This window comes from Triticum urartu, chromosome 4 (assembly GCF_003073215.2).
Source record: "Triticum urartu cultivar G1812 chromosome 4, Tu2.1, whole genome shotgun sequence".
Lineage (NCBI taxonomy): Eukaryota > Viridiplantae > Streptophyta > Magnoliopsida > Poales > Poaceae > Triticum > Triticum urartu.
The window spans coordinates 15,239,970-15,255,099 of record NC_053025.1 but is presented as its reverse complement, the minus strand read 5'-3'; the positions used below and the strand labels follow the sequence as shown (position 1 = coordinate 15,255,099).

At 50.7% G+C, this 15,130-nt stretch overlaps 1 protein-coding gene across 1 annotated transcript; it reads right to left on the bottom strand.

Moving 5' to 3' along the window:
• Nucleotides 1-10,295: 10,295 nt before the first annotated feature.
• On the bottom strand, nucleotides 10,296-14,527 carry LOC125550296 (receptor-like serine/threonine-protein kinase SD1-8). Its single transcript, XM_048713266.1, has 7 exons — nucleotides 13,191-14,527; nucleotides 12,228-12,347; nucleotides 11,996-12,123; nucleotides 11,646-11,859; nucleotides 11,323-11,560; nucleotides 11,054-11,186; nucleotides 10,296-10,848 (listed from the first exon to the last, which is right to left on the bottom strand). The coding sequence occupies exons 1-7, from the start codon at nucleotides 14,464-14,466 to the stop codon at nucleotides 10,537-10,539; spliced, it is 2,421 nt and encodes an 806-aa protein (XP_048569223.1). The 5' UTR covers nucleotides 14,467-14,527; the 3' UTR covers nucleotides 10,296-10,536.
• Nucleotides 14,528-15,130: the final 603 nt, after the last annotated feature.

Below are 15,130 nucleotides of genomic sequence, written 5' to 3'. Positions count from 1 at the left end.
GTTCGGGTTCGACCAAGCCCCCAAGTGATTATGTGGCCTTAGGCCGATCAAGAGGCATGACTGGTTCAGACATGACCAAGTCCCCAAGTGATCTGGTGGCTCTCGCCTATCAAGAGGCATGGTATTGGTTCGGACACGACCAATCCTCCAAGTGATATAATACGATGCTTTTAGCAAAGCGAACTCAAGGGGCAAACCGGAAGCCGCTTTAGAACAACTCCGTGTAACCACACATGATGCAAAAGAACAGATACCCCGCTTTAGCTGAGGTTCCGGTTTATTATAGTTAACATATACATCGTTGTAATATGTACATAAGTAGAACCAATGGCTCAGGTATAATAAGGCCGAAGATGAGCTATGTTCCACGGCCTGTTGGTATCCTCCTCTGATGTACGTGAGTCCTTATGTTCTTGAATATCGATTAGATAGTATGACCCGTTGTGCAGATTCTTGCTGACCACGGAAGGCCCCTCCCAAGGTGGGGATAACTTATGCATATCAGTCTGATCTTGGATGAGCCGAAGCACCAAATCTCCCTCCTGAAAAGTTCTAGTTTTGACCCGGCGACTGTGATAACGACGAAGATCCTTCTGGTAAATCGCCGATCGGGCGGCTGCAATGTCACACTCTTCATCCAACCGGTCCAAAGCATCTTGCTGTGTTGTCTCGTTGTCCGCTTCAACATAAGCCGCTACACGAGGTGAATCATGACGGATATCACTGGGGAGAACCGCCTCCGCTCCATAAACCATGAAGAACAGTGTGTATCCTGTTGATCTGTTGGGTGTTGTATTGATGCTCCATAACACAGATGGTAATTCTTCTACCCAACAACCCGGCGTTCTCTGCAGAGGAACCATGAGCCGGGGCTTGATGCCTCTCAAGATCTCTTGATTAGCTCTTTCTGCTTGACCATTGGACTGTGGATGTGCCACTGATGAAACGTCAAGCCGGATGTGCTCCCGTTCGCAGAACTCCTTCATAGCACCTTTGGACAAATTGGTACCATTATCTGTGATAATACTGTGCGGAAAACCAAACCGGAAAATCACCTTTTTGATGAACTGAACCACCGTGGCCGCATCACACTTGCTAACAGGTTCTGCCTCCACCCACTTTGTAAACTTATCAACCGCCACCAGGAGGTGGGTCTTCTTATCTTTGGACCTTTTGAAAGGCCCAACCATATCCAGCCCCCAAGTCACAAACGGCCAAGTAATTGGAATCATTCTCAATTCTTGAGCCGGTACATGAGCACGTCTTGAAAACCTTTGGCAACCATCACATCGTCTGACCAGATCCTCCGCATCAGCATGAGCAGTCAACCAATAGAAGCCATGGCGAAATGCTTTAGCCACCAGAGACTTTGAACCGGCATGGTGACCACAATCTCCTTCGTGGATCTCACGCAAAATTTCACGGCCTTCTTCAAGAGACACGCAGCGTTGAAAAGCTCCTGATAAACTGCAATGATGCAACTCGTCGTTGATGACAGCCATGGACTTGGGTCGCCGGATTATCTGTCGGGCCAGAATCTCATCCTCTGGCAACTCGCCCCGGTTCTTGTACGCCAGGTAAGGAAGCGTCCAATCCGGAATAACATGAAGAGCTGCCACCAACTGAGCCTCCGGATCAGGAATAGCCAAATCCTCTTCACTAGGGATCTTGACCGATGGGTTGTGCAACACATCCAGAAAAACATTGGGCAGGACCATTTTGCGCTGAGAGCCCAGCCGGCTTAAAGCGTCCACCGCTTCATTTTTCCGCCGGTCCACGTGGTCCACCTGATAGCCTCTGAAATAACCTGCAACAATATCCACCTCACGACGATATGCTGCCATGAGTGGGTCCTTGGAGTCCCAAGTGCCAGACACCTGCTGAGCCACAAGGTCCGAGTCACCGAAGCACTTAACTCAACTTAGATTCATCTCCTTAGCCATCCGGAGACCATGGAGCAAGGCTTCATACTCAGCTGCATTGTTAGTACAAGGGAACATTAAGCGGAGAACATAACAAAACTTATCACCTCGTGGGGAAGTTAATACGACTCCAGCCCCCGAGCCTTCCAATTGCCTGGATCCGTCAAAATGGATGGTCCAATACGTATGATCCGGCCTTTCTTCAGGTGCTTGCATTTCCATCCAATCATTGATGAAATCAACAAGTGCTTGAGACTTAACCGCTGTCCGAGGCACATACTTCAAACCATACGGCCCCAGCTCTATGGCCCATTTTGCAATCCGGCCAGTTGCTTCCCGGTTCTGGATGATATCTCCCAAAGGAGCAGAACTGACCACTGTAATTGGATGCCCTTGGAAGTATTATTTAAGCTTCCGGCTTGCCATAAAAACTCCATACACCAGCTTCTGCCAATGCGGATACCTTTGCTTGGACTCAATGAGCACCTCGCTGATATAATAGACCGGACGTTGAACCGGATGCTCCTTACCTGCCTCCTTTCGCTCTACCACAATAGCCACGCTGACCGCCCGAGCATTAGCAGCAACATATAGCAGCAACGGCTCCTTGTCAATGGGAGCGGCGAGCACAGGCGGATTGGCCAATTGTCGTTTTAAGTCCTCAAATGCTTCATCAGCAGCAGAACTCCAGACAAACTGATCCTTCTTCTTCAACATCTGATACAAAGGGATTGCCTTCTCACCGAGGCGACTGATAAACCGGCTTAACGCAGCAATCCGGCCTGCCAGGCGCTGAACATCATTGATACACTTCGGTTTAGCGAGGGAGGTGATGGCTGTGATCTTCTCTGGATTAGCCTCAATTCCCCTATTGGACACCAAGAAGCCTAATAACTTGCCCGCCGGTACACCAAAGACACACTTGTCCGGATTAAGCATCATCTTGTATGTTCTCAGGTTATCAAAGGTTTCCTTCAAATCATCAATCAGAGACTCCTTCTCCCTGGACTTAACCACGATATCATCCACGTAAGCATGTACATTACGGCCAATCTGCTTGTGAAGACAGTTTTGTACACACCGTTGGTAAGTTGCTTGAGCACTCTTGAGCCCGAAGGGCATAGACACATAGCAGAAGGCTCCAAAGGGAGTTATACATGCCGTCTTCTCCTGGTCCTTAACTGCCATTTTGATCTGATGATAGCCAGAATACGCATCCAAAAAATTTAAACGCTCACAACCCGTCGTAGCATCAATAATTTGATCAATAAGGGGGAGGGCAAAAGGATCTGCTGGACAAGCCTTATTAAGATCTGTGTAATCCACACACATGCGCTAGGTGCCGTTTTTCTTGAGGACCAGCACCGGATTGGCAAGCCACTCAGGGTGAAAAACTTCAACAATAAAGCCAGCTGCCAAGAGCCTGGCTACCTCTTCTCCAATTGCCTTGCGTCTTTCTTCGTTAAACCGGCGGAGGAACTATTTCACCGGTTTATATTTAGGATCCACATTAAGTGTGTGCTCAGCGAGTTGCCTCGGTACACCTGGCATGTCAGAGGGCTTCCATGCAAAAATGTCCCGATTCTCATGGATGAACTCGATGAGCGCGCTTTCCTATTTCGGATCCAAGTTGGCACTGATGCTAAACTGCTTGGACGAATCACCAGGTACGAAGTCAACAAGCTTAGTTTCTACTGCCGATTTGAATTTCAGGGCCGGATCATGCTCCGTAGTTGGCTTCTTCAACGGAGTCATGTCCGCCGGATCAACATTGTCTTTATAGTACTTCAACTCCTCGGTGGCACAAACCGACTCTGCATAAGCCGCATCTCCTTCCTCGTATTCCAAAGCGATTTTGCGGCTTCCGTGAACTGTTATTGTCCCCTTGTGACCCGGCATCTTGAGCTGCAAATACACATAACAGGGCCGAGCCATAAACTTGGCGTAGGCCGGTCGCCCAAACAGGGCATGATATGGACTTTGGATTTTCACCACTTCAAACATCAATGTCTCCGACCTGAAATCATGATCATCCCCAAAGGCCACTTCCAGAGCTATCTTACCAACGGGATATGCTGATCTGCCAGGCACTACACCGTGGAATACTGTATTAGACGGTTTGAGATTCTTATCTGCTAGTCCCATACGACGGAAGGTCTCATAGTACAGGATGTTAATGCTGCTCCCTCCATCCATGAGCACCTTGGTGAACTTGTAACCTCCCACCTGAGGCGCCACCACCAGAGCCAACTGACCCGGATTATCGACCTGGGGAGGGTGATCTTCTCTGCTCCATATGATTGGTTGTTCAGACCAACGTAGATAACGGGGTATGGCCGGTTCAACAGAGTTGACCGCCCGCCTCTGAACTTTCCGGTCTCGCTTGTCCAAGCTAGTGGTGAAGACATGGTACTGCCCATTACTCAACTGCTTTGGGTTGCTCTGGTAACCTGACTGTTGCTGCTGTTGGTTGTAACCACCCTGGTTGTTCTGACTATTTTGACCATTATGTCCGCCCGGATTACCATTGAATCCTGAACCGGAACTTCCTCCACCGTAACCCGGCCCAGATCCCGAGCCACCGCCAGATTCGTGATCATACCGAAAATTATTAGAATTTTTGAACTCCTGCATAATAAAGCAATCTTTCCAAAGGTGGTTTGCCAGCGCCTCCTTCGTCCCATGTCTTGGACAGGGCTGGCTTAGCAGGTAGTTTAGGCAGTTTGGGTTAGGGTTGGGCGCTCCATTACGATTTTTCGGCCTACCCTTGCGTCGCTGGCCATTGTCCTGTGTGTTGGTATTAGCCACAAAGTCCATGTTACCATCCGCTTTACGCTTGCCTCCTCCACCATTGCCTGCCCAGTGATACTGCTGACCTTTGGAGCTGTTGTTCTTCTTCCCTTTCCCTGTCTTGTCATCATCGGATTCGGGATCCTTGATACTATCAGAATCAGCATATTTCACCAAAGCGGCCATGAGGGTCCCCATGTCGGTGCAATGACGCTTCATCTGTCCCAACTTCAGCTTCAGGGGTCCAAACCGGCAGTTGCCTTCTAGGGTTAACACTGCGGTGTCAGCGTTGATGCGGTCTGAGGAGTGCAACACTTGTGAAACCCGGCGCACCCAATGAGTCGTTGATTCTCCTTCCTCCTAGACGCATGCAGCTAAGTCCACTATCGACATAGGCTGTTTACAGGTGTCTTTGAAATTGCTGATAAACCGGGCTCGTAATTGGGCCCATGAGCTGATAGAATTAGCCGGCAAACTTTTTAACCAAGTACGGGCCGTTCCTTCGAGCATCATGGTGAAGTATTTCGCACACGCCGCATCATCCACATCAAGCATCTCCATGGCCATCTCATAGCTCTCCACCCATGTCTCTGGAGGTTGATCCGCCGTGTAATTTGGTACCTTGCGTGGGCCTTTGAAATCCTTGGGCAGACGCACGTTGCGTAAAGCGGGGATAAGGCAAGGCAGCCCCAAAGAACTAGAAGTAACACCAGGTTCAGTCAGGGTGGTTGGACGAACCGGCGTGAGCTGCCGAGCCTGATGCGGTGTGGCTAACTCGGCCTCCCTGCGCGCGCGGGCCCGGTCCACCACTCCCTGAGCGTCATCAGCACCACCCGCCGGATTGTTGCCACAGGGTGCCCCACGTCGTTCATTACTCGACACTGCCGGTTCATCCATATGTCTGCTATAGCTCCGGCTTGGATGAGGGGTCGAGTGGATCCGGTCGCGGCTGTACGAGTACACTTCCTGTTGGGCCAAAACTGTCCTCAGAAGTTCCTTGACCCGTCGCATCTCTATTGCCTGCGGCGAGTCACCCTCAATTGCAATGCCTCCAGCCGTGCAACAGCGGCAACAAGATTGTCCATTGGGTTGGAGTAGTGACCCGGGGGTGTTAAAGCAGCCTGAGGTACCACGGTGTTTTGACGAGGCGGGTCCATCTGACGAGGCTGAACCGGTGCACTGGTCCCAGGGGCTTCTGCCCGGTTTCCCTCCAGCGGATTGCCGGCTCTTGGTCCTGGAGTGTTGAAAAGGTCTCTGGCCTCGAAAGCCGGAGGTAAGCGGGATCGGTGCTTCCTCCTCATGACTTCATGCGACGCGCTCTGGTCCAACATAAGCTTGTAGGCATGGGCGTCTAAAGCGGCCCGCTCTGCGGCCATCCTGGTGTCCTCAGCCGACAGATCCGCCTTGGCCTGGGTGATCTGTTCCTTTACCTTTGCAATCTCCGCGTTGTGAACATCCTGATCCGGCAGATTAACTTCCGCCATAAGCACAGCCAACACATCAAATAGTTCTGATAGAACCTGAGCCGGCGGGCGCACAGGGCCTCCTGCCCCGGCAGCCGTCGCCGCTGCTGAACCGGAGATCGTTGCCGCAGCTGTCGAAGAATGAAGCGCTGCTTGCATTCCGGCCATGAATATTCCAACCCGGTTGGGCAGATCAGAGGGGTACGGAATACTATCGCCATCGGAACAACTCCCAATCCGGCCATCTTGTAGCTGATAAAGAGATTCGGTTTCTCCGGTCGAAGATTCGTCACTAGAACAAACGACGGTCGCGCCGCAAAATTCTGATCCGTCCTCATAACTTCCTCCATGGATGACTCCCATGAAGGCACGCTTCATGGCCGGTTTAACCCGGACGGATCGTGCATGCTGAGCCGTCTCGACGAGGTCGGTGCAGATGTCCGGCTCAGGGCCCGGTTCACCGATCTTGCCAATGAAAACGTGAATGCTACCAAAGGGGACCCGGTACCCGTACTCAATTGAGCCAGCCTTGGGGCCCCAGCCCGCGTCGTCGATGTAGAGCTTGCCGCGACGACTCTTAGTCATCCGGCCTACAGCGTAGCCCTCGAGTCCTTCAAAGTGGCCCTCCAAGAACCGAAAACCATTGTGCGATAGCCCCACGGTGGGCGCCAACTGTCGTGGTTTTGTCACGGCAGATGTCCTAGAGAAAGGACTTAGTCGTGGAGCCATCGCGACGGGTTAGCTTGAAGGGGTTAAAGCGGACACAAGGATGCAAGAGAGTTTATACTAGTTCGGCCCCTTCGATGAAGGTAAAAGCCTACGTCTAGTTGTTATGGAATTGATGGGGTTTCGATGACTAGGGAGCAAACAAGCTTCGCCTATGTCTCGAGTTGTTGTCTGTTGTCCTTGAACCGCCGCCGGGTCGTCCCCTTATATACACGGGTGACTCCCGTCGGCTTACGGAGTCCCAATACCGGCTCATAGATGTGTCCGGTTTGGTCTCTACTTATTCCTAACTTACAATATAGGTTAACTACTAACGCCGGTTTACGGCTACAGGCCTTGAACCGACCATGGGCCTTGAGCCCTCCTCTCTCTTCTTGGGCTTTAACATACTTAACTACTGACGAAGTTAACCCGGCCCAGATAGGCCGGTTTACGCCCAGTAGTAATATCCCCAACAGTTTCCGTTCCAGATGCATCTGCACTATCTCTTGTATCATCACACAACTCATGCAATGTGGTGAGCGGGTTAGTCATCATAGAGTCAACACAGTTATCATCCCTTGGATCAAGGCCAGTGAGAGTGGATGGTAGAAGGAGAATTTCTTTGCGAAGCAAGGCACTGGCATTTGGGTGTAGATCGGAAAACGGAAACTTGGTTCTCATCAAAGACTACATCGCGAGAAATGTAGACACGACCGGAGGAGACATCAAGACACTTGACCCCCTTCTGTTGAGCACTATACCCAAGGAACACGCACTGTTTGGAGCGAAACATGAGTTTTCTGGTGTTGTAAGGACGGAGATTAGGCTAGCATGCACAGCTGAAAACACGTAGAGAAGTGTAGTCTGGTTTGACATGAAGAAGTCGTTCGATAGGAGTTTCATTATTTATAACACGGCTAGGAAGCATATTAATGATATGAATAGCCGTGAGAAAAGCTTCATCCCAGAATTTAAGGGGCATGGAAGCACCAGCTAGGAGGGCTAGACCAACCTCAACGATGTGTCTATGCTTACGTTCGGCTGACCCATTTTGCTGGTGAGCATGAGGGCATGACACGTGATGTGATATGCCAAGTGTTTGGAAGAAAGAATTGAGTTTCTCATACTCCCCCCCCCCCGGTCGGATTGGACGGCAATAATCTTGCGGTCAAACTTGCGTTCAACAAGTGCTTGGAAGTTTTGAAAAACTTGAAAGACTTCGGACCTCTTCTTGAGAAGATAAATCCACGAGAATTTGCTATAGTCATCAATGAAGCTAACGTAATATGTGTATCTACCAACCGAGCTAGGAGCAGGGCCCCAAAGATCAGAAAATATTAATTGCAAAGGTTGAGTAGAAACACTAGTTGAGATGGGATACGGTAATTGATGACATTTTGCTCTTTGGCAAGAATCACAAACAGTCTCAATGTTGCACTCACCAACAAATGGGAGCTTTTTTTTCTTAAGCAAACTTTCAACTAAGGAAAAAGAAGCATGTCCTAAACGATCGTGCCATCGTGTGGACGAGAGCTTGATAGCACCACAAGCTTGTTTATTTGATCATCGAAACTCCGGAATCAACGGGTAAAGCCCTCGAACACATCTACCTCGATAGAGGATTCTCCTCGTGGCTTGATCCTTAATCAAGAAGAAAAAGGGGTGAAACTCAATGAAAACATGATTATCAATGGTGATGTGATGAACGGAGAGAAGATTCTTATTGGCACTAGGAACATGCAAGATTTTCCGAAGATGAATTTTGCGGGAAGGGGTATGAATAACTGAGTGACCTATGTGACGTATGCTCATACCTGCACCGCTTGCTGTATGGATCTGGTCCTTCCCATGATATTTCTCGCGGAGAGTCACCTTCTCCAGCTCGCCCGTGAGATGGTTGGTGGCGCCACTATCGAGATACCAGTTGGTATCCACGCCATAGGAGCCATCGGCAGCCGCCACCACCTTGTCATCTTCTTCAGATGTCGCCTCATCCTCATCAAACCGGTACCAACAGTCTTTAGCTGTGTGGCCAGGTTTCTGACAGATTTGATAGCGAACGGCGTCGGGACGAGACCGGCCAGATCCACTGCGCCGCCCCCTGTTGCTGGTGGAGTTGGGATGGCCAGAGTGTGAACCGAAGCCGGTGGCGTTGCTGGGGCCGCCTTGCTTGCCCTTGGGACGAGGAGGACCACGGTGGCGAGCTGAGTAGCCACCACGCCCGCGGGTGGTCGCGTTTGCAGATGACTTGAAGCCGCCGCCGGAGTTCTAGAAGTGGGCCATGCGCTGATCGAAGTTGCTGAGCATGGCGAAGAGCTCGTCGAGGGTGACGGGCGTGACGCGGGCGTCGAGAGCTGAGGCCAGGGGCTGGTAGTCCATGTCCAGCCCGTGCAAGATGTAGGAGATGAGCTCGTCGTCCTGGATGGGTTTGCCCGCCGCAGCGAGTTCATCGGCAAGCCCGCGCATGAAGGTGAAGTAGGCAGCGACGGACTGGTTGCCCTTTTGAGCGTTGATGAGGGCGATGCGGATGTTGTTGACGCGGCTCAAGGACTGCGACGAGAACATGCCCGCCAGCGCCGACCAGAGGCCGTGCGCGGTGGTGATCGCGGTCACCGTGATCAGCACCTCCTTGGAGAGGTTGCTGAGGAGGTAGCCGAGCACCTGCTAGTCCTCCCTGGCCCATATGGGGTGGAGAGGGTTGGGCTCGGAAGTTTCCTTCCCATCCTTGTCCTTGGTGACAAGAAGGGGCGCTGATTCGGGCATGGTGCCATCGGCATAGCAGAAGAGACCTGCCCCTCTCAGCTGGGGCGTGATCTGAGTACGCCAAAGCACATAGTTCGTGCGAGAGAGTTTCTTCGGAACCTGGCCATTGAGGCTTGCATGGGAGGTGGCGGAGGAAGACATGGAGACTAGCGCTACTGGATTTTTGGAACCCTAGATGAGATTGGAAGAGGAGGCTCTGATTACCATGTGCGACTAGGCGGAAGCGTCTTATCTCGATGTGAGGGACGCGTTACGTGTTATATGGAGTAGGGGCGCCGCACCTCCCTGATAGCGCATACATGCGGTAGTTTAGATCTTCTAGGAAGATTACATCTTGGGAGGAAGAGATAAGAGAGAGGTTATAATATGAGATATGAGATAAACATCCAAACAACTTACTCTATCTATCTCTACCATGCGCCGGTGTAGGGCTCAATGAACGTGACATGTTTACATGTTTGACACACGCTTGCCTTCTGCTTTCAACAACAAAGAATATCACAAAAGTTTCATCTGTTTCATTGAAGTGATATGAAGGCCCATGTGTGCATGAGAACCACTCTAAAATTTCTGAAATACCAAAACGATTCCCAACATAAGGTTCAGTCACACATTGCTAAAGCAAGGAGGTAGAGATCAACTTATAAGCTAGGTGGCCAGGTGGGTCTCATATCATGTTGTAAAATACTAAAAACACATGTTTAAAAAAAACAATAGTATAAACCCACATAGCATTGAACCACGTACACATAGTGTGTGTGTGCTTGCCTGAATTGCAACATGTATAATCATTATGTTTTTGGCGTGCATGCACGTGTCCTACCCAATAACATTGAGAAAGTCATCAGTAACGTCTCCAATCTTTAGTTCCAGCTTGCCTTGAATCCATCCTATCGTCCTTCAAGATTTGTGACGGTCAGCTCAACGTTGCCGGATGTGTCCTCCTGCACGTTGAGAAGGTCCGCAAGAGTGCTCACATGCATGCAGACCACCGGTCGAAGTGGCCGTTCCAATGCCTTTTGGTGCGACATCATGGGTATTATGGCAGCCATTTGCGGTCGTTGGCTCGGGCTCTCCTGAACGCACAGTAGACCTACTTGGATGCACGTCGCCGCCTGCTCTAGCTCCGCCAGGCTGCAGCCATCACGCACGGCTGGGTCAAGGAGCTCGAGGCTCTTGTTTTCCTCAAATAGCATCCATGCCTGCAAAAGGATTATTGTGCTTGTGCTTGTCAATGCGATTTGTGGGGTTCAATGTGATTCTATCATGGTGTATTTCTTGGTTCAAACAAATTGGTTGGGAGTTTGGCCGTCTAGGCACGCTATTTCGAGTTTGTGTTAAATTTATAAAATCACACAAAACTCATTTTGACTGTTTGAATTCAGTTGCAGGAGGTAATTCACTTACGTGAGCTATGAGGTTGAAACTTCGTTGGTTCCTCCTCCCACTGATGATCTCCAGCAACAACACACCGAAGCTGTACACGTCTTGCATGAATGAAACCATTCCGTCCATGGCGTACTCTGGTGACATGTAACCGCTGCGCCACACATGGGCGTCATGCAAAATCAGTCAAGAAATCGGGAGAGGATACACTTGAAAAGAAAAGGAAAAAGTCAAGGTAACTATATAGTACTTCTCCACCGTTTGTGTTATGCAAGGTTTGCAGTTCTTACTATGTCCCAACAATCCTTTCTGTGACCTGATCGTCGCCGTTGCTGCTGAACAACTTGGCGATCCCAAAATCCGATATCTTGGCCACCATCTCCCGATCGAGGAGAACGTTAGCTGCCTTGAGATCTCGGTGGATCATCGTGTGCCTTGAGTCTTGGTGAAGGTAGAGAAGCCCTCTTGCAACACCGAAGATGATGTCCATCCTAGTTCTCCAGCTCAAGTCAGCGCGCCTCCTTGGATCTGTTGGCAAATTTACACAATTGAATTTCTCATCATAAATGGTAGTAACTGGTATACAGCAGTTAGCCAGACACGTCATACATACCAAAAATGAAAGTGTCCAAGCTCTTGTTGCTCATGTACTCATAGACGAGTATCCTCTCGGAGCAGTGGATGCAGCAACCGAGCAGGCGTACGAGGTTACGGTGTTGCAGCTTGGCGATCAGGTCCACCTCATTCTTGAACTCCTTCAGACCTTGCACACTGTTTCCTGCTGATAGCTTCTTCACCGCGACTTCCTGGCCATCTACCATTTGACCCTGACAAAGAAAATTCAGGTAATCAATGAGACATTTGTCATACAAGTACAACATGGCGAGCACTATCCGCGTGTTGTCCATACGAGCATAGGAAATTTTCAGTCTGATTTCACATGAATTTTACAAGCATTATCACCTTGTAAACAATGCCGAAGCCGCCGCGCCCTATTTCATTTTTGGGGCAGAATCCATCGGTGGCGTCTCTAAGGGTTTCGAGATGGTACGTCGGACACTCACCTCTCACCATGTCATCAAACTTGATAACTAAAAGATGGAGAAGGAAGCAACAAATACATGAGCAGCTGATAGAGCAAGTAGTAGTTTCAGGTTATCCTCCTGAAACAAACTCACCAAGGAAGGCGACTCACCTTGCTTACTGCGTTGCCGAATCTTTATCCAGATCACGAGGCCAAGCGATAGCAGAAGCAATGCAAATGCTGTTACCACCGCGGCGATGATCACGACGAGCTTGCTGGTCTTGGTTGTCTCTAATATTAAGATGCATGTGCAGTGTAAATGCACAAAAAATGTGTATTCCTTAAGCCATTATACTAGTATAAGGTGCATCGTAATGTGTGAGCTTGGCATGTTTGCCATGGCATAGGATTGACAAGGTCCTTACCTCCAGGAACTAAAAAAATCATTCTGTTAATGAACAAAAAGTCTGATCTCTTGACTTCAACCAAAAGTTACAACATGAATTGTTTTTGTGTAACTGGTAACTCCAAAAGTCTGATTTCATGACTTCAATCGAAAGTTACAACATGAATTATTTTTGTCTAACTGGTAACTCAAAAAGTCTGATTTCATGACTCAGTTGAAAGTTACAACATAAATTATTTTTGTCTAATTGGTAACTGAAGTCAAGCTAAAGGAGTCATAATATCCTATTAGTTGGTGATGATGGTATGTCTGGCATCCATCTTTTTTGTCTTTCTGGCCATCATATCTACATCTAGCGTATGTGGAATAAGTTGTGCCATTTTTGTAACTCGATATTTGAAAAAAAATAAACCTTAGTCTATCCAGACGTGCCCATCCTTCCCCTACCTCATCCAAACAGATAAGATGAATTCATCATGTAAAAAAAAGGGATTTTGTGAATACAAATTGGGTGAAATATAACATAAGCAATAGTGATATGTACGGAAATTAAGGTGATCTTGTTTCAAGTTTGTGATTATCCATACGAATCTCTGCGTAAGATCAATGACTTAGAACTTAGATGTGCAATATTTATAACACATCTAAATGTGCTTTATCAAAACTGTCGGTTTATTTTGGATTTTGGATCCGAAGCAAAGAGAGTGTAATGTGTTTATAATTAGTACCTAGGTGAAGGTCAGACATTGCCAGCCTGATGAATAGATCCTGGCCGTCGTCGACGAAGCGCGTGTCCATGAGCTCGCCGAACCACTGTATGCACCCAGTCCCGCCACCACGGACGTCCGACGCGGCGAACGCCGGGCAGGAGCAGTTGGACGAGCACCTCCGGCCGCACTCCGCGAGCGATGCGCCGGCGTCCACGCTGCTGCCGTGCGTCTCCGGCAGTTTCACGCCGCGCAGGGTATAGAACCCGTCGCCGCCACTGCACTGCAGCACCGTGCTGCGGGCGCACCCGCCGGACGCGTTCCGCATGCGCCACTCCGCCGGCGAACTCGGGATGAACCCCCTGATGCAGCCGCACATGACGGCGCCGACCGCGTTGCACACGCCGAACGGGCCGCACGCGCCGTAGACGTCGCACTGGTCCCTCGGCCCCGACCAGAAGACCCTCCACACGAGCGCCGCGCGGTCCCAGACCATGCGCTGCATCGCGCCGGACTCGTTCAGGACCAGCCGGGACACCGGCGAGCCGACGCGGTCGCGGTACACGAAGGAGACCTCGTCGGCGGTGTGGGTGAACCGGAACTCCACCAGGTCCTCGAAGGTGGTCATGTCCGGGCAGCCGCTGAACCGCAGCCCGTTCCACGGGCCCGTCCGGTACCTCTTGCGTCCGTTCCTCCAGACGTGCAGCTCCGGCGAGCCCCGCGTGTCCATCACGTACCGGAAGTCACCGGATGACGGGTCGTCGGCGCTGCGCCACGATGAGGCGGACCACACGGCGCCCGTCCGGAGGTCCTGCCCGGCCCGCGACCCGGAGAGGAACGTGTTGGTCGGGTGGTCGAAGCTTTGCCACAGCACGACGCCGGCCGCGTCCGCGAGCACCAGATTGCCGTCGTCGTGGAGCCGCGCCACCACCGCCGCCGACGAGGAGTTGGACGACCAGATGGTTTCATTATCGTTGGTGGCGTCGAGGAGCACGAGGTCCCCTCGGCTGCTGAGCGCGACTACGCCGGAGGATGAGGCGTTGAGCGGGCGGTCGCGGTTGGCGAGCCAGACGACGGCGCTCGGGGAGGCGGTGAGCCATATGCCGAGAAACCACTTGGTGTTGTTGGCGACGGAGAAGAGACCGAGCTGGAAGACGCCGCCCGGCGAGGCCAGCCTCTGGTCGCGGCCGATGGCCGTCCGCTGCGTCAAGGTGCCGTCGGCGACGGCCGAGGATGTGAGAAGCAGCGCAGACAGAAAAGCGAGCAGGAGCCGGTGGCGGCTCTGGCTCGGCCTCATGGTTTTGCGCGCGCGCAGCTTCACCGAGAGTAGAGGGATGTAGCAATCAAGAAGTCGCTCAGCAATGAAGCTTGGTGATATCGTGATTTGACCATTTCACGCTGGAACTGGTCCTGCTGCCAGCTGTACGCTGAACCTTAGAGCATCTCCAAACATGCGCGTTTCGTCTCGGCGCGGTATAATTCTTTTACAGCGTTAAAATAGTTTTTTTTTGCGGCAAGAGCGACGAAGAAGTTTTTCACATGTACAAAAACACTGCGCCCAATCCGGCGCCCTACTTGCACGAGCCCGGATTTTACAGCGTGCACAATCCAGCGCCCAAAGTTTGAAGCCTGGGATACCGCTTTTAGCGTGTGCGCTAAAGTTTTTTATGCGAGCTCTATTTTACAGTTTCTGCTGAAGCGCTGTTTTTTGTCTCCGGCACACAAAAATGATGGTTTTTAGCGTGTCAGGTATTTTTTGGGTGCCTGTTGAAGATGCTCTTAGGCCAACTCCAACTCCCAACGGTAAATGGACATCCGTTTTGTCCGGATTATATTCGTTTGCGTCGGTAAAAAGGACATGAGTGTCCGTTTGCGGTCGTCCTCCGGTCATCACGCCCAACGACCCGACACATTTGGCAAAATCATCTGGATTTAAACTTAAATTCAAATCTAAAAAAGAC